The following is a 27117-nucleotide window of genomic DNA, read 5'->3' as shown; positions in this document are numbered from 1 at the left end:
GATCTATAGATTCAATTCAATCCCTATCAAAAAGCATTTTTCAGAGAAATAGAAAAAACAATCTTAAAACTCATCTGAAACCAAAAAAGACCCCGAATAGCCAAAGCAATCTTGAGAAAGGAGAATAATGCTGGAGTCATCACACTTCCTGATTTCAAACTATACTACAAGTAATCAACACAGTATGGTATTGGCATTAAAAACAGACATATAGATTAATGGAACAGAAGAGAGAGCCCAGAAATAAACCTATGTATATATGGTCAATTAATCTTCAACAAAGGAACCAGGAATACACAACTGGAAAAGAAGAGTCCCTTCAATAAATGGTGTTGGTAAAACTGGATACCCATATGCAAAAGAATGAAACTGGATCCCTACTGTACCTCATACACAAAATCAATTGAAAATTGATTAAAGACTTAAACGTACGACTTGAAGCCATAAAACTCTTAAAGAAAACATAGGGGGTAAGCTCCTTGACATCAGTATTGGCAATTGATTTTTGGATCTGACACTAAAAGCAAAGGCAACAAAAGCAAAATAAACAGGAGGGACTACATCAAACTAAAAAGCTCTGCACAGTAAAGGTAATCATTAACAAATGAAAAGGCAAGCTACAGAATGAGAGGAAATATTTGCAAACTACGTATCCAATAAGGGGTTAATATCTAAAATATACGAGGAACTCATACAACTTAACAGCAAAAATCCTACATAAACCAATCAAAAATGGGCAAAGTAGCTGAATAGCTATTTTTCCAAAGAAGACATACAAATGGCCAACATTTACATGAAAAGGTGCTCAACATCAGTAATCATCAGGAAAATGCAAATCAAAACCACAATGAGATATCACCTCACATATTGTTAGGATGAGTATTATCAAAAAGAGAAGAGAGAAATGCTGGTGAGGATATGGAGAAAAGAGAACCCTTGTGCCCTGTTGGTAGGAAGGTAAACTAGTATAGCCACTATGGAAAACAGTAGGTGGTCCCTCAAGAAATTAAAAATAGAACTACCATATGATCCAGCCATCTCACTTCTGGGTATATATCCAAAGGAAACAAAACGACTATCTTGAAGAGATATCTGTACTTGCATGTTTATTGCAGCACTATTCACGAAAATCAAAGTACGGAAACAACCTAAGTGCCCATTGACAAATAAGTGGATAGAGAAAATGTTATACATATCTATATAGATACACACACATGCACGCACACACACACAATGGAATACTATTTAGCCTTAAAGAAAGAATGGGGGCTGGCCTGGTGGCACAGTGGTTAAGTTCGCACATTCCGCTTTGGCGGCCTGGAGTTCGCTGGTTCGGATCCTGGGTGCAGACATGGCACCACTTGGAAAGCCATGCTGTGGCAGGTGCCCCACGTCTTAAGTGGAGGAAGATGAGCACACATGTTAGCTCAGGGCCAGTATTCCTCAGCAAAAAGAGGAAGACTGGCAGCAGATTTTAGTGATTTTAGCTCAGGGCTAATCTTCCTCAAAAAAAAAAAAAAAGAAAGAAAAGAAAGAAGGAAATCCTGTCATTTGAGAAAACATGGATGAACCTAGAGGGCATTATGCTAAGTGAAATAAGCCAGACAGAGACAAGAAAAATACTGCATGGTGTAACTTATGTGAAACCAAAACAAACTAGTTGAACTCATAGAAACAGAGAGTAGAATGGTGGCTGCTAGGGGTTGGGGGCTGAGGGGAATAGGGAGAAGCTGGTAAAAGGTTTTAAATTTTCAGTTGTAAGATGAATAAGGTTTGAGGATCTAACGTATAACATGTGGCTATGGCTGATAACACTGTATCGTATAGCTGAAATTTGGTAAAAAAAAAGTATGTGAGGTGATGAATGTGTTAACTTTATAGAGGGAATCATTTCACAATGTATACATATATCAAATCATCACATTGTACATTTTAAATATATTATAATTTTATTTGTCATTTACACCTCAATAAAGCTGAAAAAAATATATACATATATTTTAGTGAGGAAGATTGTCCCTGAGCTAACATTTGTGCCAATCTTCCTCTATTTTGTATCTGGGATGCTACCACAGCATGGCTTGATGAGCCCTGTGTAGGTCCACATCTGGGATCTGAACCCACGAACCTTGGGCCAGTGAAGCAGAGTACATGAACTTAACCACTAGGCCACCAGGCTGGCCACTGAAAAAAATATGTTTTTAAATTATTTATTTATTTAATTTAATTTTATTTATTTTATTTTATTTTTTAATTGCAGCAACATTGGATTATAACATTATATAGCTTTCGGATGTACATCATAATATATTTTGACTTCTATGTAGATTACATCATGTTCACCACCCAAAAACTAATTATAGTCCATCCCCCCCATATGTGAGCCTAATCACTTTTTGCCCTCCCCCGCTTCCCCCATGGTAGCCACTAATCCATTCTCAGTTGCTATGTGTTTGTTTGTCATTGTTTTTATCTTCTACTGACGAGTGAGAACACACAGTATTTGACTTTCTCCCTTTGACTTATCTCACTCAGCATAATACCCTCAAGGTCCATCCATGTTGTCACAAATGGCCGGATTTCATCATTTCTTATGGCTGAGTAGTATTCTGTTGTGTATAAATACCACATCTTCCTTATCCATTTGTCCCTTGATGGGCACCTTAGGTTGCTTCCAAGTCTTGGTTATTGTGTATAATGCTGCAATGAACAAAGGAGTGCAGGTATCTTTATGCCTCTGTGTTATCAAGTTCTTTGGATAAATACCCAGCAGTGGGATAGCTGGATCATGTGGCAGATCCATTCTTAATTTTCTGAGGATACTCCATACTGCTTTCCACAATGGCTGCAGCAGTTTCCACTCCCACCAGCAGTGTACAAGGGTTCCCATCTCTCCACATCCTCTCCAACATTTGTTGTTTCCTGTCTTGCTAATTGTAGCCATTCTGACAGGAGTGAGGTTACACCTCATTGTAGTTTTGATTTGCATTTCCCTGACAGCTAATGATGTTCAGCATCTTTTCATATGCCTGTTGAGCTGTATGAGTTCTTTGTATATTTTGGATATTAACCCCTTATCTGATATACAATTTGCAAATATCTTCTCCCAATTGTTAGGTTATCTTTTCGTTTTGTTGATGGTTTCCTTTGCTGTGCAGAAGCTTTTTAGTTTGATGTAGTCCCATTTGTTCATTTTTTCTTTTGTTTCCCTTGCCCAGTCAGACATGGTACTTGAAAATATGCTGCTAAGACCGATGTCAAAGAGCGTACTGCCTATTTTCTTCTAGAAGTTTCATGGTTTTGGGTCTTACACTCAAGTCTTTAATCCATTTTGAGTTGATTTTTGTGCACGGTGTAAGGGAATGGTCTACTTTCATTCTTTTGCAATTCTCCTCTTTCTGCTTGAGGAAGATTGTCCCTGAGCTAACATTTGTGCCAATCTTCCTCTATTTTGTATCTGGGATGCTACCACAGCATGGCTTGATGAGCTCTGTGTAGGTCCACATCTGGGATCTGAACCCACAAACCCTGGGCCAGTGAAGCAGAGTACATGAACTTACTAGGCCACCAGGCTGGCCGCTGAAAAAAATATTTTTAAAAGGTGTTTTTTTTCCCCCTGAACTAAGATAATCCTACAGAAAATCTCAAGGGAAATTTTCTTTAGTTATTTCTTTTTCAAAGTTTCAGTGCTCATTAGTTAGGTCAGTATACAAAGAATTTCTCGTCCCAAGGGTTATCTTTATTATTTATTAAGTTCTGCCAATAACCTGATTGAAGAGAGCACTATGTGAAATCTATAACTGAGCAAAAGTTATAGCATATAACATGAAAGCATGTAAATTTCTTTTATCTAAGTCTTGCCTTCTTCCTTAAAATCCTAAGAGCAACATTGTGCTTTCTGAGTATATGGGATTTAAAAAAAAGACTTAAAAAGTATGCATGCATACATTCCTAGTTCTTTACCCCTGCTCTTTTGTACTTTTAGTTTTTTACCTCATTTCCTAGAAGGGCATTTACACAGGCTTCTGATGCATCACAGATGGCTGTGAGATCATGTCCTCCTTCCAGAGCCAACACCACGTGTCCATCAGCCAGTGTCATCAACTGCTTCGTCAAATGACCAAAGCCTACCATAATACAAACAGAACATTTCAAAGTATTAAATCAAAAGTGAATAACCACTAGAATCTAATATTGATGGAGCATTTATTCTGTGTATTTCCTTTCGAAGCACTTTTTGTGTGCTAACTCATTTAATACTCACAATAACTTGATAAATTAGGTCCTATTATAATCTCTATTTTACAAATGAGGGAATCAAAACCTAAGATCCTACAACTCCAAAGTATCACAACCAAGATTTGCAGCAGTCAATCTGGCTCTTCACCAGTGCACAACACTGCCTTTCACAAAACATTGTACATATACCTGGATGAAAAACTTGAACTGTATTCAACCCATGTTAATAAGGTAAACAATCTCATTTGCTTGACGTTTGTTTCCTGTCTCCACCATCTGTCTTTATTATAGAAGAAAGTTTTCTACATATCACCTCAAATTACTTACAGATTTTTATAGACATTCTTTTTATTATGAAATAGTTGATAAATGCAAAAATTAAATAACGTCTATGTATGTTATAAAGTATAATGATATGACAAACACCTGTTCACTTACCTTGCAATTTAAAGGAAATAATGTTAGCAATACTTTTGGAGCCTCTTGTGTGCTTCTCTCTAATAACATGCCTCCTCTTCTCTGTGGGAAATCAGGGTCCTGAGTTTGTGTTTATAATTCTTGAGGCTTTCCTTTGGTTAATTTGCTTGATTTTAAACTTTATAAAAATGGTTTTATACTTTTGCAATTTGCTCTTTCACACAACATTTTGTTAGCTCATCTCTTTTGATGCATGGAGCTATAGTTCTTTGCTGTCTAGATGGACATTTTATGAGTATAGAAGAATTTATTTACCCATTCACCAATTGACAAATATTTGGGTTTTTTGTTGTTACAGAAACCCAGCATTTTGTTATTACAAGCAATGCCTCCATGAACATACTTATACCAGTCTTCTGGTGCACATGTGTAACAGTAGAGTAAAACTGTCGTGGCTTAATACATGCTAAATAATACCAGATTATTTTCAAAGAGGTGTGCCCAACTCCAACTCTCAGAAGCACTATATATAAAATTTCCAATTTTGCCAACATTTGCTAAGATTGCCAAGTGGGTGGGTGAATAATGGCATCTGTGGTTTCATGCAGTTTAAGGAGGGATCTTTCTATTCCTACTTTGAATTCGAGTTTTTATTTTAAATAGATGTTGAATTTAATTAAATTATTTCTCTACACCAAATGAGATGTTTTTTCTCCTATAATTTCATAGTGTTGTGAGTATGTTAATAAATATTTCTAATATTAAGCTACCATTGAATTTCTGGAGTAAAATAAGCTTGGTTGTGATGTATTGTCTTTTTTATACATAACTGGATTTGTATTGCTAATGCTTGTGTAGGATTTTTTTCACCTATGCTCATGAATGGAGTTAATCTATAATTTTCCATTCTTATATTAATCATGTTGAATTTTGATATGATTGGGACCCTCTTTTTTCCATTATCTGACCCTAGAGTGTTGGGTTGAAATCTTCCTTAAAACCATTTAAGTCTTGTGTTTTCCTTGAGGAAGACTTTTTTAGTTTTGAGGAAGGTTAGCCCTGAGCTAACATCCACTGCCAACCGTCCTGCTTTCTGCTGAGGAAGATTGGCTGTGAGTGAACATCTGTGCCCATCTTCCTCTACTTTATATGTGGGACGCCTGCCACAGCATGGCTTGACAAGTGGTGTGTAGCTCCGTGTGCAGGATCTGAACTGGCAAACCCTGGGCTGCCGAAGTGGAGCGAGCCAACCTAACTGCTACACCACTGGGCTGGCCCTGAGGAAGACTTTTTAACTACTGATAAAATTTCTTCAGGGATTACAGGACTACTCACACTTTCCAGATCTTCCTAGATTTTTCTAGGAATTTGTTTCTTTTATTTAAGTGTTCAAATTTATTGAAATAAAGTTGTTTATTATCTTTATTATCTTATTTTGGAACTCTAATTAGATATAATAGTTATTGTCATTATGTCCTCAATGTCTCTTAAGTTTCTTTCGTAGTTTCTATGTCTTTTTCTGTCCTGCATTATGTGTACTTTTTTTCAGATCTGTCTTCTAGACTTTCTCCAGATGTGACTAATCTGCTGTTTAACACTTCTCTACATATTTTCATTTCAGTGATTATATTGTTCAATTCTAGATGTTCTATTTGGTTATATTTCATCACTTCCTAGTCATTTTTATAGTTTCTTACACTTTGCTCATTTTTCATTTCTTCCTCTTTTTTTTTTCTTTAGGCATAATTATTTTATATTCTGTAACTGCTATTTGAAGTTTTTATGACTTAGCTTACTATGTGTTGTTTCTGCTGATTCATCCTCATGGTGTCTTAATTCTCCTCTATTTTTTGAGATTTTTTTAAACTCATATTCATTGGAACTTTATATGTGAGAAGTCTTTGAAGCCTTAGTTGAATGTAATATTTATGTTTGAAAACTTGGGTTGAGTGCTATTTTGTTTGCTTCCACTGGATGGCTGGGCCACTGGCAACTAGGATCAATTTTAAGTTCTAAGATTGCAGGGCTTTTTTTTTTAATGCACAGATATTGTAAAAGTGGAGCCCAAAACTTGATTACAAATTCTCATGGAAAAGAAATTCAGTTTCTTTTTCCGAAATTCAGTTTCTTTTTCCTTTTTTTTGAAATCCCCCTTATTCATAGCCATACCTAAGACAGATTTGTTGTTTTGTTCAGTATTTCCTTTTCTCCTATTCATCCTTTTCCTTAGAGCTGGCCTTTTGTCATTCCTGTCTTCATTCTGGTCTTCAATCCAACCCCTTCCCTACATAAGCCCAAAGTTTTGACTCTCCTTTCCAGTATGCAGTAGTCTATCAACGTACAAGCTCTAGTCAATTGGAGACTGTGGGATAGCCCAGGGAAGCCAATAGCTACAGTATTTGCTCACCTTCCTTCATCTTTTTGGAAGTCATCCATAAATTTTAAAGAGTAGTTTTGATATTTTCATGTAGGAGTGTTTCAGGATATGTAGTCTCTCATATTGCCAAATTTAAATGTTTCTCATTCAACATTTTAAAAAATTTAACAGTGAGTCCAACCTGCCCAATTTCAGAAACAATTGCAAAAAAACAAAAGAGATAAATAAAACCATGTGTTCAATATGGCATTTCATTTTTTAATATGCTTTAAGGATTATAGGGAATAAACATTAAATTTTTCAATCAATTACACTTTTTAATAACTAATAGACTTTATTTTTTTAGAGCAGTTTTGGATTTACAGAAAAATTGAGCAGAAAGTTCCCATATACCACCCAACCTTCTTGCTGTCCTTTCCCCTATTATTAACATCTTGCATTTGTGTGGTACATTTGTTACAAATGATGAGCCAATATTGATACATATTGTTAAAAGTCCATCGTTAGGATTCACTCTTTGTGTTGTATGGTTTTACAGATTTTGACAAATGCTTAATGTCATGTATCCACCATTATAGTATCATACAGAATAGTTTCACTGCACTAAAAATCCCTTGTGCTCCAACTATTCATCCCTCCTCTCCACCCCAACCCCTACAAATCAATGGTATTTTTGTCTCCATCGTTTTGTCACTCACTTTTCAATGTTTGCATTAATTCAAACTTTTAACTTCCTGTATTATCTGTTCTAAAGGACAAAGGGCACTATTTCATTTTCTCTCATTTATATACTACTTATAGTATTTAGAATATCCATAAAAACTCTATCTCCATAAAAACTTGAAAGAATAATCTTGAACATGGAAGTCCATGCTCTGAAAGCCCACCTGTGCTGCCTTCAAGACTGTCCTCTGTTCCTCTCTTAAGTATTGTGGTCTTTTGTTTGAAAAGAAAGGAAATTCTCACAATAGAGTTGGTAGAACTAAATGAAAGTCTGAAAAATTGTCAATGAGATCCCAAAACCGAACTAAGTTGTTTCCATATTGGAACAATGAAATAATATCATCTTAATCCTTGGAATACATTGAGATATCTACTCAATAAAACTGTCCAGAATTTCAGTTCTTGTCTAGCACTTAAGGCTAGCCATGAAAAAGAAGAGTTCATTTCCTCTGGCAAAAAATTATTCTAAAAAGGATTTTAAAAAGGTGAAAATTGGGGCTGGCCTTGTGGCACAGCGGTTAAGTGGGTACATTCCTCTTTGGCGGCCCAGGGCTTGCCGGTTCAGATCCCAGGTGCGGACGTATCACTGCTTGGCACGCCGTGCTGTGGTAGGTGTCCCACATATAAAGTAGAGAAAGATGGCCATGGATGTTAGCTCAGGGCCAGTCTTCCTCAGCAAAAAGAGAAAGACTGGCAGCAGTTATCTCAGGGCTAATCTTCCTCAAAAAAAAAGAAAGGTGAAAATTCTTTTCAAGCATTGTAATATTTCTCACTTTCTATAGACCACATAATGATACCAATAAGAATCGTTTCCACAGGCCACTTAAGAATGAAGCTGACCACACTAAACTCCATCTTCTTACCTGATTACTATAAAAAGAGTGGTAAGCTTTCAGAAAATATGTAATGCAAAGTTCTGATCCCTAATTCTTAAAAATCTTCTTGGCTTAAGTCAAGGTTAATATCACATAGTAATTAGTTCCACTCTTGTAAACAAAAAAAAAAAATAAGAAATACTCATAGATAAGTGTTTCTGCTACTCATATTGTTAAATATTCTGGACAGCTTTTCCTATAACCTAAACCAGGTCTACAGTGATAACTTAAAAAGATATAATAAATCAAGCCAATGCACCATATCTTTCATACTAAAGGTTCCTAGCAATTGAGAATTCAATTATCTAAAGTCACTACTGAGCAGATCAAATCACACGGATAAAAAAAATAGGAGAGAGAGAACCAAATCTGATTTAAATTCACTCTTTCCTCTGGGAATAAAAAAAAGTCCCATAAAATACCAAATTTAGATGGGATAGTAAAAAGTGGATGGAAAGAATGGAATGAGGCTAATCTTTGATCTCTGTCCAAATTCCTCTTTCTTTTACCTACAGGGTTTATTTCCATTCACATGTTACCCATGTGATCTCTGGAGCCACAGAGTAAGGCAGCTGAACTCTGAGTTATGTGTGCACAAAACATTCAAGTGAAGTAAAGAAAAGAAACTTCTACAAGGTCTCTGCCCTTTCTTCCAATCAAAGTAAGAAATTCAAGAATAATTTTTTAGTTCTATTAACCTGAGTTTCTACTGTGTCCATTACTGCTGTAGATAAAGCCAAGCGTGGTTACCAGTGTCAAGGTATTTTTAAGGCTGTGTGAGATAAAAGTTTCAGTGGTGTGTGAGTGTGCTTATTTGATTAGAGGCTATGTAACATATTTTTAATAGGCATAATTGCAAGTTTTATTTAATAGTTTTTATTCCTAGCTTCAGAAAAGGCACAGAAAGCTCATCCTACTTGTCACAACAAACCTAACCCACACAGTTGAAATTTTATAGCAGAGACCATAGCTAGCAATGTTTTCCGCAAGGGAGTTGAAGTTTCCTGAGTTTGATGGCTGATGAGAAAGAGTGATCAAAAGTGAGAAAACATGTCTGTAAGCATGCTCCATCATGGGCTCAAGCAATCACCAGATATGGGGATGGAACTGGGTTCTTAGGGTCCACATACACCTTTAGTTTCTGAATTTTTTTGGTGGGGGAAGCAGAGCTTAGGCAGGAGCCTGGATGCCTGGGGAAGCAAGATGGGCAGGCTCAGATTAGTGGCTAGAATTGGTACATAGTCAATGAAAATTAGCCTTGGCAGTCATCTCTACAACCTGACTGTGACAGAATTCTCTAAGAAATACTCTTTTCAAAGTGGGATTTGACACCTTAAACTCTTTTAAGGATTTCTTCTAGAATGAGGCATTAACAAACTATTACCACTACTGCTAGTACTCACACTACTACTGCTACTACACTAAAGAATCTCACATGGAGTCTGTTTCAAAAATCATTAAATTAAATTAAATCGGCATTAAATTAAAAGCATGAGAAGGAAGCTACATGGTAACAAATCATTTCTTTTGATGACCAAACACAGCTGAACTGGTAACTACCAAGACTGAGACACCACTGAAGAAGAGAAATAGGAGAGCATTTTCAGTTAGAAATCCTCTGTTCAGTTCTGTCCATTTCCTAGAATCAAATTTAATTTTGTTGCTTCTAAGAAAGAGTATTAAGTAAGCTGTAAATATGATAGTGGTTCAAATGATCAGTTTCAATTTGATTTCCTGATATTCTATGAGGTGTTTGTTTTTGCCTAAGAAGTCATATTGTGTCAGCATTTTTACTAGTTCAGAAAAGTGGTTTGAAATGAAAAGTTGCCCTAAGAAGGCTCAAAGCTTAAATTTTTGATATGTATTTAATAACCAACCCAAAGGGCACAAAAGGATTCATCCTTCAAACTGGCATGTCTCAAATACTTCTCTGTAATGTTTCCCAAATAGTTCCTAGAGAACAGTGGTAGTGAAAGGAAACAACCCTAACTAGCTTTATTTTAATTTCCGTTTAAAAGCAACTATTTTAAAAACCAAAATTAACACATGCTCATTGTAGGAAATTTGCAACATAATAAGTAAAATAGTATAATATATAATAAATATGATATATATTGTTATATATTATGTAAGTATATTGTCTATCATTTAATAAATAATAAATAGTAATAAAATAGTTATAATATATATAATAATAAATCCATAGTCCTACCAACCAGAAATAGCCAATTCCAATTTTGCGGTATTTCATGCTTGCTGTTTTTGTGTATTTTTAAAATAAAACAGGACCATATTGTAATTTTTTAAATTTACGTTTACAAATATCAATATAGTAGAAAACACTTTTTATGTCCTCTACAATATCATTTTAAATGTATTAACATACCAACCAATTCTCTGTTTTAGATATTTAAGTTGTTCCTAGGTTTTCCTTTTTATATATAAGATTGCAAATAATATCCTCTTGTATGCTTGAAGTGGCCACTACATACTAGCAATTACCTGATTCTAGTGTTATTATGTATTATTTTAGGATGGAAAGAGGCCTGCTCTTTTTACCACTAACTTTTCTTTTCTACCAGAGTATGAGATAGAACATAAATAATAAAGCACATAAAGGCAAAATGGTAACAAAGTACAGTCAAAACTTTACAAACTTCACTCTTTTAGAAACTATGTGTTTTCAGCAATGTTTGTTGGGGATAACGGAAACATTCTTATAGAAGCTCAGAGAAATGAGAGAGACTGCGAGAAATTATCTTTCTATTATGAAATTGCAGATAGTGTATAGGAACTCTCTACGGAGGCCAAGACTGAGGGAATTCAATTTAGTTGACATTGCTATTTTGCCATCCTGTAATAGATCAGACTCTTGAATCAGCAGCCAACTCTCAGAGAAAGGTACCTGGGTCATGATTCATTTGGCTAATGAAATAGTGACATAAAGTGATTAAACAGGTCATTTTACCTCTACTTATAAATCTCCTAAATTTGCTGATGTCAGTCTCCTATTCACTACAGGTGTTTCTCCATTATTATTTTCTGTGTCTGTTGAGGAAAGCTTCAAGAAAAAAAAGTAAGAATGATAGAGGCAATCCCTAACCCGCAATGCCTAGCTGCCATTCAGCAGAGGTAGTGGAGTGAAAGTCAGCGGTAGTGACAGTCTCTTTTGAAATGTTCACACCTAAAATGTTATTGATTTATATCATTTTTGTAACTTCCTGATGGCTAAAAAGCCTCAAGAACAATTTACTGATTTTTTAACAGGTTAGTTTCATTTCGGCCTGAAATGTGTGTGAAGAATTCATTGCAGATTCTAGATAGTAGGGATCAAAGGAGTCATTCACTTTTGTCCCATTTTAATTTGAAATTTAATTTTGCACATCCACTGGCATATTTTCTATAGTTATGTCCAGAAAGGATCATTTTCCTGCCTAAACTCCTTTGTCATTAAGTTACTGTGTTGTTCCTTAGGAAAATGCAGTCAAACTCAAGTTGAGAGAGAAGTTTGGGTAGCATGTGGCTGTCTCATGTATTGTAAGGCTGTCTAGCAGGACTTCAAAGCCAAATCTGATTGTTGCAGATGGGAAGAATGCTTTCCACAGAAATACCTTTTTAAGACACACGGTGCTGTAATTCATATGGTAGGCACTTGTGATTCATTCCTGATGATGTTGGGATCATTTAACTCACAAAACCATTGTCGCTACCATAAAATCCTTTCATCTGTAGCCAAAAAGGTTTAGTTCATGCAAATGAAAATTTTTCATTAAAGTATCACCTTAATAATGGTCAAAGATATACATTTTCTGATCATGTTTAAAATGTAAATTTATGAACATATTCTGAAGATTCATTTCATGTTAAGATCTTTATTTATTTGATGTCCCAGGACTCTTTCCAAGTTCATTGAAACCGGAAATCAATTTTAGAGAGAAATATGGAGATTATTATCATTAAATCTTTCAGTTGGCTTATTCCGAGCAGCCCTATAAATACTGCATATGTTTTAAAGAAGGTACTTTCAACCATAGTAAAAATCCTTTTACTGTTCTAGTCAGTGATACTCCAGGAGGTAAGTTTATATTCTCAGCACCTTTGAAAACAAATGAATAGTTGCTTTGTATCCTAAACAAAGTCTTCAGTGCCATTATTTCTGAAAAAATGAAATTGAAAATCATTTACCCAAAGGTATTACCAAGAATAAAATGTCAAGAAAGGTTGATTGGTATTTTGACTATCCATCCATCCATAAATCTATGATTCATGTACAAATCAACAATTACTTACTAAATACCTACTATGTGCCAGAATTTTATATACAAATCTGATACTTCAAACAGATATATGAGCTTCAGTTTTCTCACCTGTGAATACAACTAAGGATTATTCTACCTCACAGATTTGAAATGAATATCTATTCATAAAAAGCCACCTCAAAAAAAAAAAACAAGCGCAGTGCATTGAACAGATCCTGGCACATAGCGGGTACTCAGTTTTTAGATTTTTTTAATAAAATATTTTAATCATAGGACTTTAGATCTAGAAATGAATTTCAAGATTATATACTCCAATCCTTTTATTTTGAGGATGAGGAAACTAAGACCCAGAATGGTGAATTATCAAAGCAGTTAACAAAATTGGGGAGAGAACCCAAAGCTCTCAGTGAGTTCATTTCCCACCATTCAGCCAACTCATAGATATTAATACTGTCCATATTTTTAGACATGATTTTCAGTTCAAATGAACTTTAGAAAGAGTCCCTAGACACCAATGGCTTTACAAATCATTGCTGTGGTGTGCTAAGTTAAACAAACCAGAAACATGTGAATTAAATTTCCCTTAAAATACTTAAATATAAAAACAGTAGGGAAAAAAATCCTAGAAAACGCTTTTGGACATCACAGGATCATTCCCTTCCACTCCTCAGGAAAACTGTTTTTGCCAAACCCCCAAGTGCAATTTGATTTGCCAATCACTAGCTTTTACTGCTGCTTTCAATAATGCATCAAATACTTGGGATCTATTCTCTCACCGATGCTCAGGCGTAAGTGGCCAAGTGGGATGGAACAAAAGCAGGACAGACTCATGTTAAGCAATGATGATCACATTATAGTAGTCTGTGCTACTCAAATTCAACCAGTATTTACTAAGCACATACATTAATAATAGCTAGGGAAATATATAGATAAATAAGATATAGTTCCTGCTTCCAAGGAACTAAAATATAAGGGATGTATACACAGATAAATAAAATTTAGCATAAAGCAAGATAATTGTTATAAAATAAACAAATTTTTATAAAGCTTAATAGATGGAGGATATATGTCTACTTAGAGGAAACTCAGAAGATAGCAGAAGATACTCTTAAACATTTGCAGTGTTATGCATTTGCATACCTTTGCCTCGGCTCCTCATTTCTGACATAGGAATAGCAATGCTGGTTAGTTTCAGTGAGATAATATATATATGTAAGATGCATCTACCCAGCACTTGACACAAAGGCAGTATCAATAACTATTACTTCCTCACCCAAGCCCATCAGTCCTCTTCATGATTTAAAAGCTCTATTAGATAAATAGGCAACATATTCTAAATGGTATCATTCTTTTCATTTACTTAATTTTTCTATTAGTAAACCTATCTCTAGAATTACTCAATTATGCTGACATAGGATTATATATATTGTAGTTCCAGAAAGCAAAATGGAGAATGGAAAAATAATTTTGGTGAACAGGAACCCATGTTTCCAGACAATCTTGCTCTTTAAAATCTATTTCAAAAAGATAAACTGGTAAGAATTGATTAACACTTTCAAACCCAGCATCTAGGCTGGTACGTAATAGGTGTTCAGTGCATGTTTATTGAAAGAATGAGTGAATTTGGAATGAATGTATTCTATTCAAGTTTATTTGATTCAATTTCAATTAGATAGTATGGTAAGCAGAATTCCCAGAATGACCCCCAATGACTCTTGCCCTTGTATAATCCCCTCCCCTTTGAGTGTGGGTGGAACCTGTGCATATTATATATTCCTGTGGTATGGCAAAACGATTTTTCAGTTGACTTTGAGTAAATCAAAAGGGCAGTGTTGGGGGGGTGAAGGTAATCTAATCACAGAGACCCTTTAAAGGCAAAGTTTTCTCCAGCAGGTCCTGTAAGAGGAAATTAGGGAGATTTACAGCATAAGAAGGATTTGATTCACCATGCTAGTTTGAAAACAGAGGGGACCATGTGAGAAGGAATGCTGGTAGCTTCTAGCCAGCAAGGAAATGGGTACCTCAGTTCTACAACTGCAGGGACTGAATTTTGGCCAGCAACCTAATGAGCTCAGAAGATTGTTCCTTAGAAACTCGAAAACAAGGAGCTACTCTGGCTGATATCTTGATATCAGCCTCAAGAGACCTGAAGCAGAGAACCCAGTTGAGTTTGCCCAGACTTATGATCTACAGAAATGTGAGGAAATAAATGGGTGCTGTTTTAAGCTGCTAAGTTTTCACATATCCCTGAATGTACTACAGTCCTGAGAAAAATCAATATCATAATTTCCATTTTTGAGGCAAATTAAAAGTGTAAGGAAAGTTGGAACAATAATGCCAACTACAATAATTAGCAATTCTAAAATATTTATCCTGTGTCAGGTCCTGGTCTAGATGTTTCATTCAATCCTCACACCAACCTCAGGAGAAAGCTACAGAAAATATACAACTTTCTATAGAGGAGCAAACAAAGAGAAGTTGAGTAACTTTCTCAAGGTCACACAACTAGAATGTAGTAATGTCAGAGCTCAGTTCAGGCTTTAGAGTCTGAAGCCTTAACCACTGAGCATACTGACTGTTTAACTAAGTGAGAAGAGCCCAGATAACTTTTTAAAAATCCACACATAAAAGCATGTGTACTTTTCACTTAGAATATGATGAAGTAACCAATGCCTGCCACCATGTGCCCAAAGGGTTCCTCTGTCCTCACTATTCTGTACCCATCTCCCCCACTAAGTGCTGAGTGCAGTATGCTGAGGAAGAAGACTGGTACCTTGACAATGCCTGAATAAACTGTCTGTTGGATCTGGGGGAGGTGGGTTGTTGGAAGAAAATAGGTTGTGATGAGTTTTCAGTTGCAATGTGATACTTCAATAGAGTCAGTGCTGCTGGCTTCTCTATTACCCTGAACAAAAGCCAAAATCTGTGGGTCATTCTGTTTAAAAGAATAAGAGAAGCTCATTCTTGGATGAGCCCGAGTTTATCTACATTAGGTGACCTTTCTAAACCAGAGAGATTTCTAGAACTGTGAACTCTTCTAAATGAAAGGGCTCTGTTAAAGAGATATGATCATTGGCCACATCAGGTTGGACACTGCAAGCCTTTTCTAACTAATATAGCTTGTGCTCCAGAAAACCTGAGAGGTCTTATATGGCTGAAAGAGTGTAGAAGTTAGAAGACCCTGGGCCTGGAGATGTGCAAGCATGCCAGTAGAAAGTTCTAGGCTCACTAGCATAGAGAAATGAGCTCAATACACTAGCCACCCAACACCTGTCATTGGCTTCTCACGCTTTTCAGATTAAATTCAAAGTCTTTAAGACATGGTCTCTCTCTCCAGCCCCATCTTCTGCCATACCATCACACTCACTCTTCCCTTTACTTAAACATAACTATTTATACAATTTGATGAACACTGCAATCAAACAGTGCCCACAATTCTGAGGTTCTTGCTGATGGAATGATCTGTCCACATTCAGCTAACTCTTACCCAACCTTTAAATTCAGTGTAAGCAACATACAATTGTTCCCATAGGCCCCCTTCACACTTATTTCTTTCTATATAGTCCTTAATTTGTGAGTTCACCCTACCAGGCTGTAAACTCCAACAAACAGGGACCACATCTTGCCTGACTTTGTATATCCAGTGCGTTGTACAGTGCAAGGCATTCTTAATACGTCAATTAAATGACTGATGTATAGCACTAGAGAGACTTGAAGCCAACATTATGAACTTAGCTAAATGTGTGATAATAGCTAAAGTTTTTATAGAACTTATTACAAGGTAGGCTCTATGCTAAACACTTTACTACTTATTTAATGCTCAAAAAAATACCACACACACATATGAAAGAGGTATTATCATTACTTTCATTTTAGAGATGAGAAAACAAACACAGCGAGGTTAAGTACTTTGTCCAAGGTAAAACAGCAGAGGATTTAAGCCCTCTGACCCTGGAGTCCATGCTCTTAAACCACAAAACCCAACTTTTTTGATTCAGGGCCCATAGTGATATTGGAGAGCAATTTTTGAAGAAGAGCAAAGAAAAGCAAGGCCCTGAAAATTTTATGTTTTTATGATATGCCTAAAATAGAATATAAATTTTCCTTTCTTTAAGAATGTTTTAAAAAGATACTGTGGCCCATATAAGTAGAAAACATTTTTCAAAGATTGGCGAGGAAGAGTATCTGAGGAAGAGTTCAGGTCCAAAGAAATAAAACAGGCCAAAGGGAAAAGTCAAGTCCTTCTTGTCACAGACTATTTCATATACAGTTCTATAAAACTTATAAGGAATTTAGTTAATTTAGTTTTACACTGATTGAAACTAAAACAGCATGTGTTCAAGAGGACTCAATAAAATAATTGTGGCTGATCCATCAATTTAAGACACAATTGTTCAGAATCTACTATGTGACAGGAACTGTGCTGGACAATGACGATACAGCTTTGAGCACGACAAAGACAGCCCCTACCCTTATATCACTTATAAACTAATGTTAGTGAGACCTAACACCACCAGGCACCATGCTATGTGTTTGAAACACATGATCTCATTTAATCCTCACACAACTGCCCACCTGGGAGAAGGAGTTATAAAGAAATTGACTTGCTTAAGTGACACAGTCAACAGCAAGCTGTAATAAGAAATTGGCTGGCTGACTCCAGGACTGGTCCTTCAAACCACTTGGCTGTGTTTAAATCCAAATACTACTGAAGCACTAGTTTAACGTATTAGTGCTACAGTCACAGCACCAGCTGTGTCTGAATAATAATCATCAAATGTTAGTGACTGTAACTCATTCATCTTACTCAAGCTCTAACTTACATTTGTAAAAACTGATTTTCAGAAAAAGAAATACCCACTTTGATTTTTCTGATATTGCCAGTTTGAAAAGAAATATATCACCACCTCACCCCTCCCCCACCAAAAAACCCCTAATTCCTTTTCAAACCAACCCTTGGAATTAAGCTTGCGTTTCAACTTCAGTGTAGCATTAATTCATGACAGTACTCCCCAAATTCAGCCCAGATAATGACGGTCATGGCAGCACTTGTAGTGACCATTGCCAAAATGTTTATCCACGAGTTTGTCTTACTTGTCCTTGTGGTTACTTCATGACTAATTGCTTTTTTAAAAAAATTAATCTTTTGAACTAACATAGTACCTGACTCATAGTACCCAAAGTTATCTGGTCTTTTCTTCAAAAACAAGCAAACAATAACAAAAACCCCACTACTGAGTCTCAGTGTATACATTCCTCACAAACAGATGCCTGTAAACTAGACAGATGATAATTCATCTTAAAAGTGCCAGATAAGTATCAGCTAAATTGTGAAGGTTTGTTGAACGGTAGAAAAACAAATTATTCTCTTCCAAGGAAAATGAGGACATATGTGCATTGCCAAAAACATTCCTTGGAATTCGATTTCCCAAATGACCTAGGTTTTAAATTTCAAGACGAAAATACCTGATTTTAAAAGATAAGTATCTGCCCTCTGGGCAAAACTGATGATTTCTTATTTTTTCTGCCATAAAAGGAGGTTCAGGAACCCTCTAAATTATCGGTTTCAAGCAACCATTTAATTTAGATTAAATTAGACAGCAATTGTATGTTAAATAAATATGAAATGGCTCTGAATGTATTTGTTAGACATTAAGAATTCTGTAATACTTGGCTTCTATTACACATTTGTTATTGCTGATTTTTAAAATAAATCACCATTTAATTGAAATACTTAAAGAACATTTACAAAGGAAACCATAGCATTTAGCAAAACCCATGAGAATCTAATAAGCCCAATAGGGTAGCTCTTAAAAAAGTAGCCCATTCTCCAACATCATGACAGAAAATCTGTAGTGCAAACATGGCCAGGATCCTATACAATCTTTACAAATGCCATGATTCAACTTGCCACTATGGACCTAAAACCGGTTTTCTTTTAAATATTTATTATCAAAGTGGCTTTGGTCTGTTATAGGCTATTCCCATCTGCCATTAAAAAAAAAATCATTGAAGGTAGATGAAGATAGGAACTCCTTCATGTATCCATCAGATTCTTGAATATAGCTATCATTCTTTAGGAAAGAAAATTAAATATTCCAAAGTATGTTGCATCACAGTTTTTATCCTGCATTTTCTTTCTGCTTTCCCAAGTTGGAGATGTAAGACATGAAAAAAGGATCCTTCCTTTGATTATGCTAGAGGTCTTGCACCTTAAGGGAGAGTTTCTTTGTGAATGAGGCTCAATATCCAACTTATACGAAATACAATAAAACCTTCAACATGGCAAAGACAGTATTTCAGGGAGGATGGTGGCATTTTAGGTCAAACATTTCAAGGCATTTACGGGATCTGAAAGATGACAAAGACTGTAGAATTGAATATTGACAGAATGAAGTAAGCAGAGTCCAGATTCAGGATGGGCAGAGCAACTCTTTAGGAGTTGCCAGGACTTTTGGGACTAGACGAGTATGTATCGGAATAAATGAAGGTGCATAATCTACTGGTAACTCTAGAATTATTAGAACTGGGAGGTCATAGACGTCTTGTTAAACAAGAGTGTGTAATGAGATTAGGCAACCAATTGTCAAACTAAAGACAATCACAGATGCTCTAGGCTGAGATTCAAGCTGCAACCCACTCGAGATATGCAGCTATAAAGTCTGTTGTTCCTCTCTTAGAGTGTCAGTTCAGGTTTACCAAAAATAATTAAAATTTCAGAATCTGTATGTTAATGGACAAACCTATAGCTGAAAAATTGGTAATTTTATTAAGATGTGACCATCAGCATTTTTCTTATCACAATCACAAGCGTAATAGCTTCAGAAAAAGAAAATCAACTGGGTGCACAAAATCACCTAATTAATCAATAGATGACAAAGAAATTCAAATTGACTATTAAAGGAATATGGCTTTTATCATAACATTATGTCTCGAAAGAGTTGTGTAACTCATTATAATAACTTTAAACCTCAAAAATCATTAAAGATAAATTACTTCTCTTAAGAGATACCCAGATGTTTTCCACCAGCTGCTTAAACCCCCCCCAAGACATTTGTTGATTCTTATTGCCTAAAGAATGTTAGTTTCTAAAAAAGATTATCAAGTCTATCTTGTGAAGCATCAGTGACAGAATCAGTGTGGCACCACTGATTTCAACATCGATAACATTAATCAAACTACAGTGGATATTATCAACTAAATTCTAGTTCAAGTTCTAAGACCTGCTGGATAAAGCCAATTCCCATCTCTAGGTTTTTATTTCTCTATGGGTCAAATAAAGGAGTTAGACTAAGTCAGTATTTCTTAAAGTTGTTAACCTCTGGCTAATCAGAATCATACAGGTGTTTATTAAAATGCAGATTCCTGAGCCTCATTCTCAATCAACTTGGAATCCAAATCTCTGGGGTGAGACCCAGACTCTTCATTTAATATAAGTCCCTCAACTGAGCTTTGAGAGCGATCTGACTACAAAATCTTGAAGGCTCCTTCCAGCTCCGCCATTCGGGTTGATCCTTTGATATCTTTTATAACTTTGTAGTAGTCAACAGTTTAAGCCTACCAAAAAACAAGCAAAATAGATCCAGTTTTATTTTGTTTATCAGCATGACAAATAGACATTAAAATCAAAATAATACAGTACATCGTTACTCCACCTTGGGCTTCCATGAAATTGTATAGGAGGCAGCATTTCAACCCACCCTCTTACCCCTTTTTTGCCCATCCCAACCTCCCTCTCAAGTTCTATCCTCCTCTTCCCTCTAGTCTTCATGAAATACACTTTCAAGAAGGGCTCTCACACAGTGAATGGATTATGTTTATCAGGAAGCTTTAGATATGGGGCCTCATCTCAATATTTAAATGTTAATATTTGCAAATCTCATAAAAAAGTGCCTGACCCATTGTAATAAGAGCTATATAACTATTAATTCTGGCATTTTAAAAGCCATTCCCTTTATTAGGAAGATTTTTCAAGTGGAACTGTGTCCTGGCTCTCCCAAAATATAGTCTTAAAAGAAATTTACTCGCATTTAAAATTAAACCTTGTTACCATCATTTTGGTTACTCTCATGATGAATTATAGAGAGTAAAATGCCAACATGAAGAAAGCTTTCCACTAGCGACAAATAAATAGTTTAGGTTATAATGATAATAGGCAGCTCTTCAGAAACAATAATTTACAAAATGACATATAAATACTCTTCTGACTTCATGTTTTGGAAGATAATAACATTTTCCCTAAGCACATTGAATTTTCCTTCTGATTAGGCCTTTAATCACAACAATTATTTATTAACTCAAGTATTTTATTGAGGAAAATTTTTTATGTTGTCTTTGCCTCTTTATTACCTACTACTTCAAAGTGGAGGGCTTGATTTGAACAAAAGATCTGAGACATATAATATTATCAAACGAAAAAGACTTGGGCTATGTTCAACCAACCAAAGAATTACATTTGAGAGCCAATGATTCTCAATGGAAAAAACTTTTCAGGTCCCTAGGATTAAAACAAAGTTTATTAACAGAACTCTGGTGAATCCCAACTTGCCATCATTTGAACATGCAAGGAAATGCAGCCACTATGGAAAGCAGTATGGAGTATCCTCAGAAAATTAAGGATAGATCTACCATATGATCCAGCTATTCCACTGCTGGGTATTTATCCAAAGAACTTGAAAACACAAAGGCATAAAGATACTTGCACCCCTATGTTCATTGTGGCATTATACACAATAACCAAGACTTGGAAGCAACCTAGGTGCCCATCAAGGGACAAATGGATAAAGAAGATGTGGTATTTATACACGATGGACTACTACTCAGCCATAAGAAATGACAAAATCCGGCCATTTGTGACAACATGGATGGACATTGAGGGTGTTATGCTGAGTGAAACAAGTCAGAGGGAGAAAGTCAAATACCATATGATCTCACTCATAAGTAGAAGATAAAAACGACAAAAAAAAAAAAAGCACATAGCATTGGAGAGTGGACTGGTGGTTACCATTGGGGAAGGGGGGAGGGAGGAGGGCAAAAGGGATGATTAGGGTCACATGTGAAGGGATGCACTATGATTAGTGTTTGGGTGGTGAACATGATGTAATGTACACAGAATTCGAAATATGATGTACGTCTGAAAAAAATTAAAATTAAAAAAATAAAAATAAATTAATTAATTAAAAATAAATAAATAAATAAAAAAGAAAAGAAAAGCAGTTTCATAGTATACTGTGTCATTTCAATTGGTTGATTCAGTCAAATGGTTGGATCTACTGAAGTTTTATTTCTGACTAAACAACTGAGGTGGCAGCATTTGTAGGGATATATGGTCAAACTGGCCATGTGTGAATACATTACCCAACAATATACTAACCTTTTAGTGGAGGAGAGACAGGCAATAAAGAAGAAAAGGTACTAAGAGCATGGTTATTTTGGTGGCTTAATTTAGGGGCAATTTTAATGATCACCTGAAAAAAGCCTGGAATTCTTATATCTATTCTTAGCATAAATAAGCAGGAAAAATTGTACATAAGTTTATGTAAATATCTCATTTAAATATTTTAGCCTATAGAATACATCTTGAATGATACTCTGACTTTCTGTATCATTGAGATTTTTTCTCCTCTGCTTTATGAAACACTCTTCTCACCCGGCCGTTGCCATCATACTCTCAGGTTTTCCTCCTTCCTCTCCTTCTCTTCCCTGTCTAGTTCCGGCTCTCCTCCACCTCCTTCCACCTAAGAAATGTGGGTATTCCCAAAGGTTCTGCCCTCAGTACTCCACTCCTCCTCTGCAAACATTGTCCATCAGTGAATCTTTTCACTGACACAGTTTCATCCATTATCACTAAGTCAAAGACTGAAATCTCTACTTCTCTCTACCTTCCTTTTCTAGATCTAATTCTCAAGCACAAATTGCCAATGGGATATTTCTTTGCACATCCAAATTTGACTCTAGTCGAACATGTCTAAATATTATCCATTATCCATTTTCCTCAGCTTCTACTTCTAAAATCCCCTTAACATCTGCCAATGATAAGGCTCAAACTACCTGATTTGGTAAGCTGGGTCCCAATATGCCATATTGTCAAAGTGACATTTCTAAATAGGCTTTCCTTCTGGAGAGTGCATTGGATAAGAGCACAGATTTGAGAGTTTGAATTCCATTTCTCTCTCTGTGTCACAAGTGTCATCTAAGGTATATTCTCTATTTTCCCTGAGTCCCTATTTCTTCTTCTGTGAATTGGGGATAATAACACTTGAGATTATGGTGACTGCATGGAAGAATGCATATAACTGCTTAAGCACGACGTAAGGATACAGTGAAGCCGAATGAACGGCTGCTGAAGAACAAATGTCATACATTTGTTTGTGTCCTTCTTTCCATATGCTTTCCCTCCCCCTCTCATCTATGTCCTACTCATCGTTCAACAGCCAGCTCTGCTGTCCCCTATAACCATATTTAGAGAAATTTCGCTGATCACTATACATTTTGTTTGCAAAATTCACTTAATCAAATACTGTCTTTTCTTGTATTGATGTATTTTTGTTTTCGATTTAATTGTGAGATTCTTAGAGTGGTTCAAGATCCCAATTTTTGGCCTGTCGGCCAGTAAACCAAAACAGTAGTGTTTACTGAATAAACAAAATGCCAGTGTTTCTCATAGTCATGTCCAGAGGGGCACTTAGATTGAGCAGTGCTCATGCCTGAATCTGAGTTCTTAGTCAAGACTGACTGCAAATACTGTGTCATTTGAGCCAGGGAGATCAGAGCTTTGGCATTCTCTTTGCTCTTTCCCAAGTAATGTAGGAAGATTTCATATTTGCGAACTTTGAAACTATATCAGCTCACCTCTAATGACTTTTCTCTCTACTACACATGCTCACAGAACTTGTAAGATAATGTGAAAATGGAAGTGTATTGTCTCCTTCTTTTGGGCACTATGTACTCTCAAAATGTAACTTAACATGAACAAAATGTAGACTTTATCCGAGTAATGCTCAGGAAAGCCTCTCAGGGTCCGGAAATAAACATTCTGGGACACTCTGCAGGCCAGATGTGCAGACTATGAGATGGCATGTGGGAGAGGAGAGAAAGAACCCAAGCCCGTTAAATCTAGCATATTCCTTAGGGTGGTTTACTTTTCTTTGCAAAGATGTGGTGGTGAAGCCCTTTGCTCCTGGCTGCTGTTTGCCCACACTTTCTGGCTGTTTGTTAATACCAATTAAAAGCAGAAGGGAGAGGTAGGTTTGAGAGTACTGGCTCTGATAGGCAGGTAGAAAGCAGTGTCTAAACCCAAGTGTTTATGTGTCTGTTTCTTTCTGTAGCCCAATAACTTCTCTATCTATCTTATCAGCCCATAAGAGAATTGCACCAAAATTCTACACCACTTTACTGTGTTATCTGAGCACACCACGTTGCCACTCCGAGATGCAGTGTCCTCGCTTCCTCATTTGTAAAACCAAGAAATTGTTGTAGATGATATTGAATTTCCTTTGCACCTATGACTCTATCTCAGTCAAGGACTCATCTTTACTCCACATAACAAAGCTCTCCAGGTCACTCTAATTACTCTCTTTGGTGCTCTGAAGAAATGGCTGCCAAATTTCTGGCTAGTGACTGACGTTTCACATCCATGCTAGTACACTTTCAAACACAAACCATCCTGAGCCTTTCTTTGTTCTTTGGAGATGTCTGTTTCCGTCATCCCAAGAAAATGCAAGAACAGTCAAACGCAGGTGTTTGGGTATGGCCTAACAACTATGGTTCTTTGTCTTTCTTCTTTTTTTCTTTTTGAGGGGGGATCTGTTTTAATGTACAGGAAAAGTCACAAAGGCTGATCCCGAAGTCTTGACATCCCCTCTGGTTGTCTGAAATTCTGTGAAGTCCATAGGAATGCCGCACTCCATAGGCCCAGGCCCATAATTAGTAAATAAGGAAATATCCAAGGGAACAGAAATTTAAATTTGAACAAAGAAAAGAAAAAAATCTTAATACAGAAAAAGTGATTTTGTTGTTGTTGTTGTTGGAAAAAATGGGAGTTTAAACAGCACATTTATTTCGTTTTAATTTCTGGGCTGTCAGACATCAGCTCTGAAGCCCTGATTCAGAACACATGCGAGGTCCCTTTGAAGTTCTGGCTGCTTTTTTTTAACAATGGCAGAAAGATATAAAGAAATTAAACTGCAACATAATCATGAAACAGAACTTCTGGACTCCTGATTTACAAATTGTCGCTCTTTCATTTTTTCAAGGCTTCATTTTCAAAGCTTTATTGTGACACATACCTTTCTGTAATTCTTTCCCTTTAAGCTCAATCTTCAGCTATTCTTTTCCCTCCAAAATGAAGCATTCTACTTTTATTTTAATCAACTAAAAAAATAGTTTGTTGTGGTTTTCTGAAGACAAGAAAGGAACTGGAAAATCCAGAGCAATATATTAAATGGAACCTTTTTGATAAAAGCCATAGCAGTATGGGGTTTAGCTCTCAAAGTACCCAATTCTCTTGGCATAAACACAAAAATGTACCTTAAATTTTCAGGCAGCCCAAAAAAAATGTCTACTTCGTTTTCATGCTCTAATTACAGAAGATCCTTACCAAAGAGTCCAAGGATCCTTAATAAGAACTGTATTTCAGATTTGGTCTGATAGATGCCGCATTTGAAAACACACACACACACACACACACACAAATTGATTTAATGTTGTTATTCAGTGGCCATACATATTAATTTGAACAAGGTACACAGTAATTTAGTCCCTAAAGCAATTTTCTTCATCCTACATTTTTTTCTGTAATCTCTTATGGGTCTTATCATATATTATAATATTTATACTCTTTCCAAATACCGCTATACTTTATTCCACCTCTTTCCATTTTTATAGTGAAACTTCTGCTCCAGGGTTTCTTTTCTGCTATATCCTTTTTTTTTAATTTTTTCTTTCTTTTCTGCTTTATCTCCCCAAACCCCCCCATACATAGTCATATATCTTAGTTGTGGGTCCTCTTTTCCGCTACATTCTTAATGGTCAGAATTTCAGAAATTATGTTTTTCATCCAATCTATTGACCTTCGATACACCTTCAGCAACTACTTGTCATCTTTTATGTCAAGTTCCAATTCCATATGGTAAAATGAAGTGGTAAGTTGAAAGAACTTTCCCCATCAGTGGTCAGTTCATACTGACTTGTGAGAACTGATTGCTAAGTTTTCAGAAATTTTGTGAGCCAGGTGTAAACACAGACATTATTAAATATTAAATTATATAATTTTACAATTTAAACAACAACAATAAACAAACATATAGATATAGAGAATAGACTGATGGTTACCAGAGGACAAGGAGACAGGGGGAGGGCAAAAGGAATAAAGAGGGACATGTGTACAGTAATAGATGGTAGCCAGACTTTTGGTGGTGAGCACAAGGGGGTCTATAAAGAAGTCAAAATATAAAGATGTACACCTGAAATTGATATAATCTTATAAATCAATGTTACCTCAATAAAAAAATTTTAAAAAACAATTTAAAACTTCTATTAAAAACAAAGGTATTAAATACTCAAAACTCATCATTTGCTAATTATTTTAGTACAGTTGCTGTTGTTTATGCTCCTGGGGTTATTTGCATCTATTGTATCGAGATGATGGAATTGCTATATTATAGTTTGCTATTTCACATCTCTTTTCAACTTGTGTTGGTAACTTCACATTTGTAGCTGAAAGTGACCAGGTGGGGAGTATTACACCACAGGCCTATTTGTTTATTTGTTTATTTGGGAGAGCTAGTTTTTAAACATTTACCTGCACATCACTAATTGTCCTCAGTACCTGAATCATTCAAAAGAAGTAATTTAAAACTTACTATGATCACTTTACATTTTATCTTGAATATTCCACATAAGAATTGGAAACTGGAGTTTATTTTTGTCAGTCCTCCTTTAGGGAGAAGGATTGAGGGGAAAATGAGAATATGTGGAACTATTTCTACTTTCCTACAGCCTGAAACTCCTCATATTTCCTTAACTGCGTACTATTCTTTAATCCCTTCACTGTTATTCAATGTATTGATTTTCTTTTTACATTCCTCGCTTCTAGGGTTTTAACTTTTCTTCTGCCTAGAATAAAATTGCATTTTCACATCTACTGAAACACCTCTTAAAATTTTAATGAAAACTTACATAGTCTGTGATGTCAATAGTAATTAGGAAGCTTGGTATAAGATTCCTC

At 35.8% G+C, this 27117-nt stretch overlaps 1 protein-coding gene across 25 annotated transcripts in view; it reads right to left on the bottom strand.

The window, feature by feature from the left end:
* The window catches only part of HDAC9 (histone deacetylase 9), an 866113-nt gene that overhangs the window by 65275 nt on the left and 773721 nt on the right, over window positions 1–27117 (bottom strand). For all 25 annotated transcript variants that reach the window (XM_070509723.1, XM_070509733.1, XM_070509795.1 and 22 more), the window contains one exon: window positions 3994–4127. In XM_070509723.1, coding sequence (XP_070365824.1) covers window positions 3994–4127 — 134 coding nt within the window. The remainder of the gene's footprint in view (window positions 1–3993; window positions 4128–27117) is intronic.

The sequence above is a fragment of the Equus asinus genome, chromosome 1 (genome assembly GCF_041296235.1).
Source record: "Equus asinus isolate D_3611 breed Donkey chromosome 1, EquAss-T2T_v2, whole genome shotgun sequence".
NCBI lineage: Eukaryota > Metazoa > Chordata > Mammalia > Perissodactyla > Equidae > Equus > Equus asinus.
The sequence above is the reverse complement of the archived record's forward strand: the minus strand, read 5'-3'. Positions and strand labels throughout refer to the sequence as shown.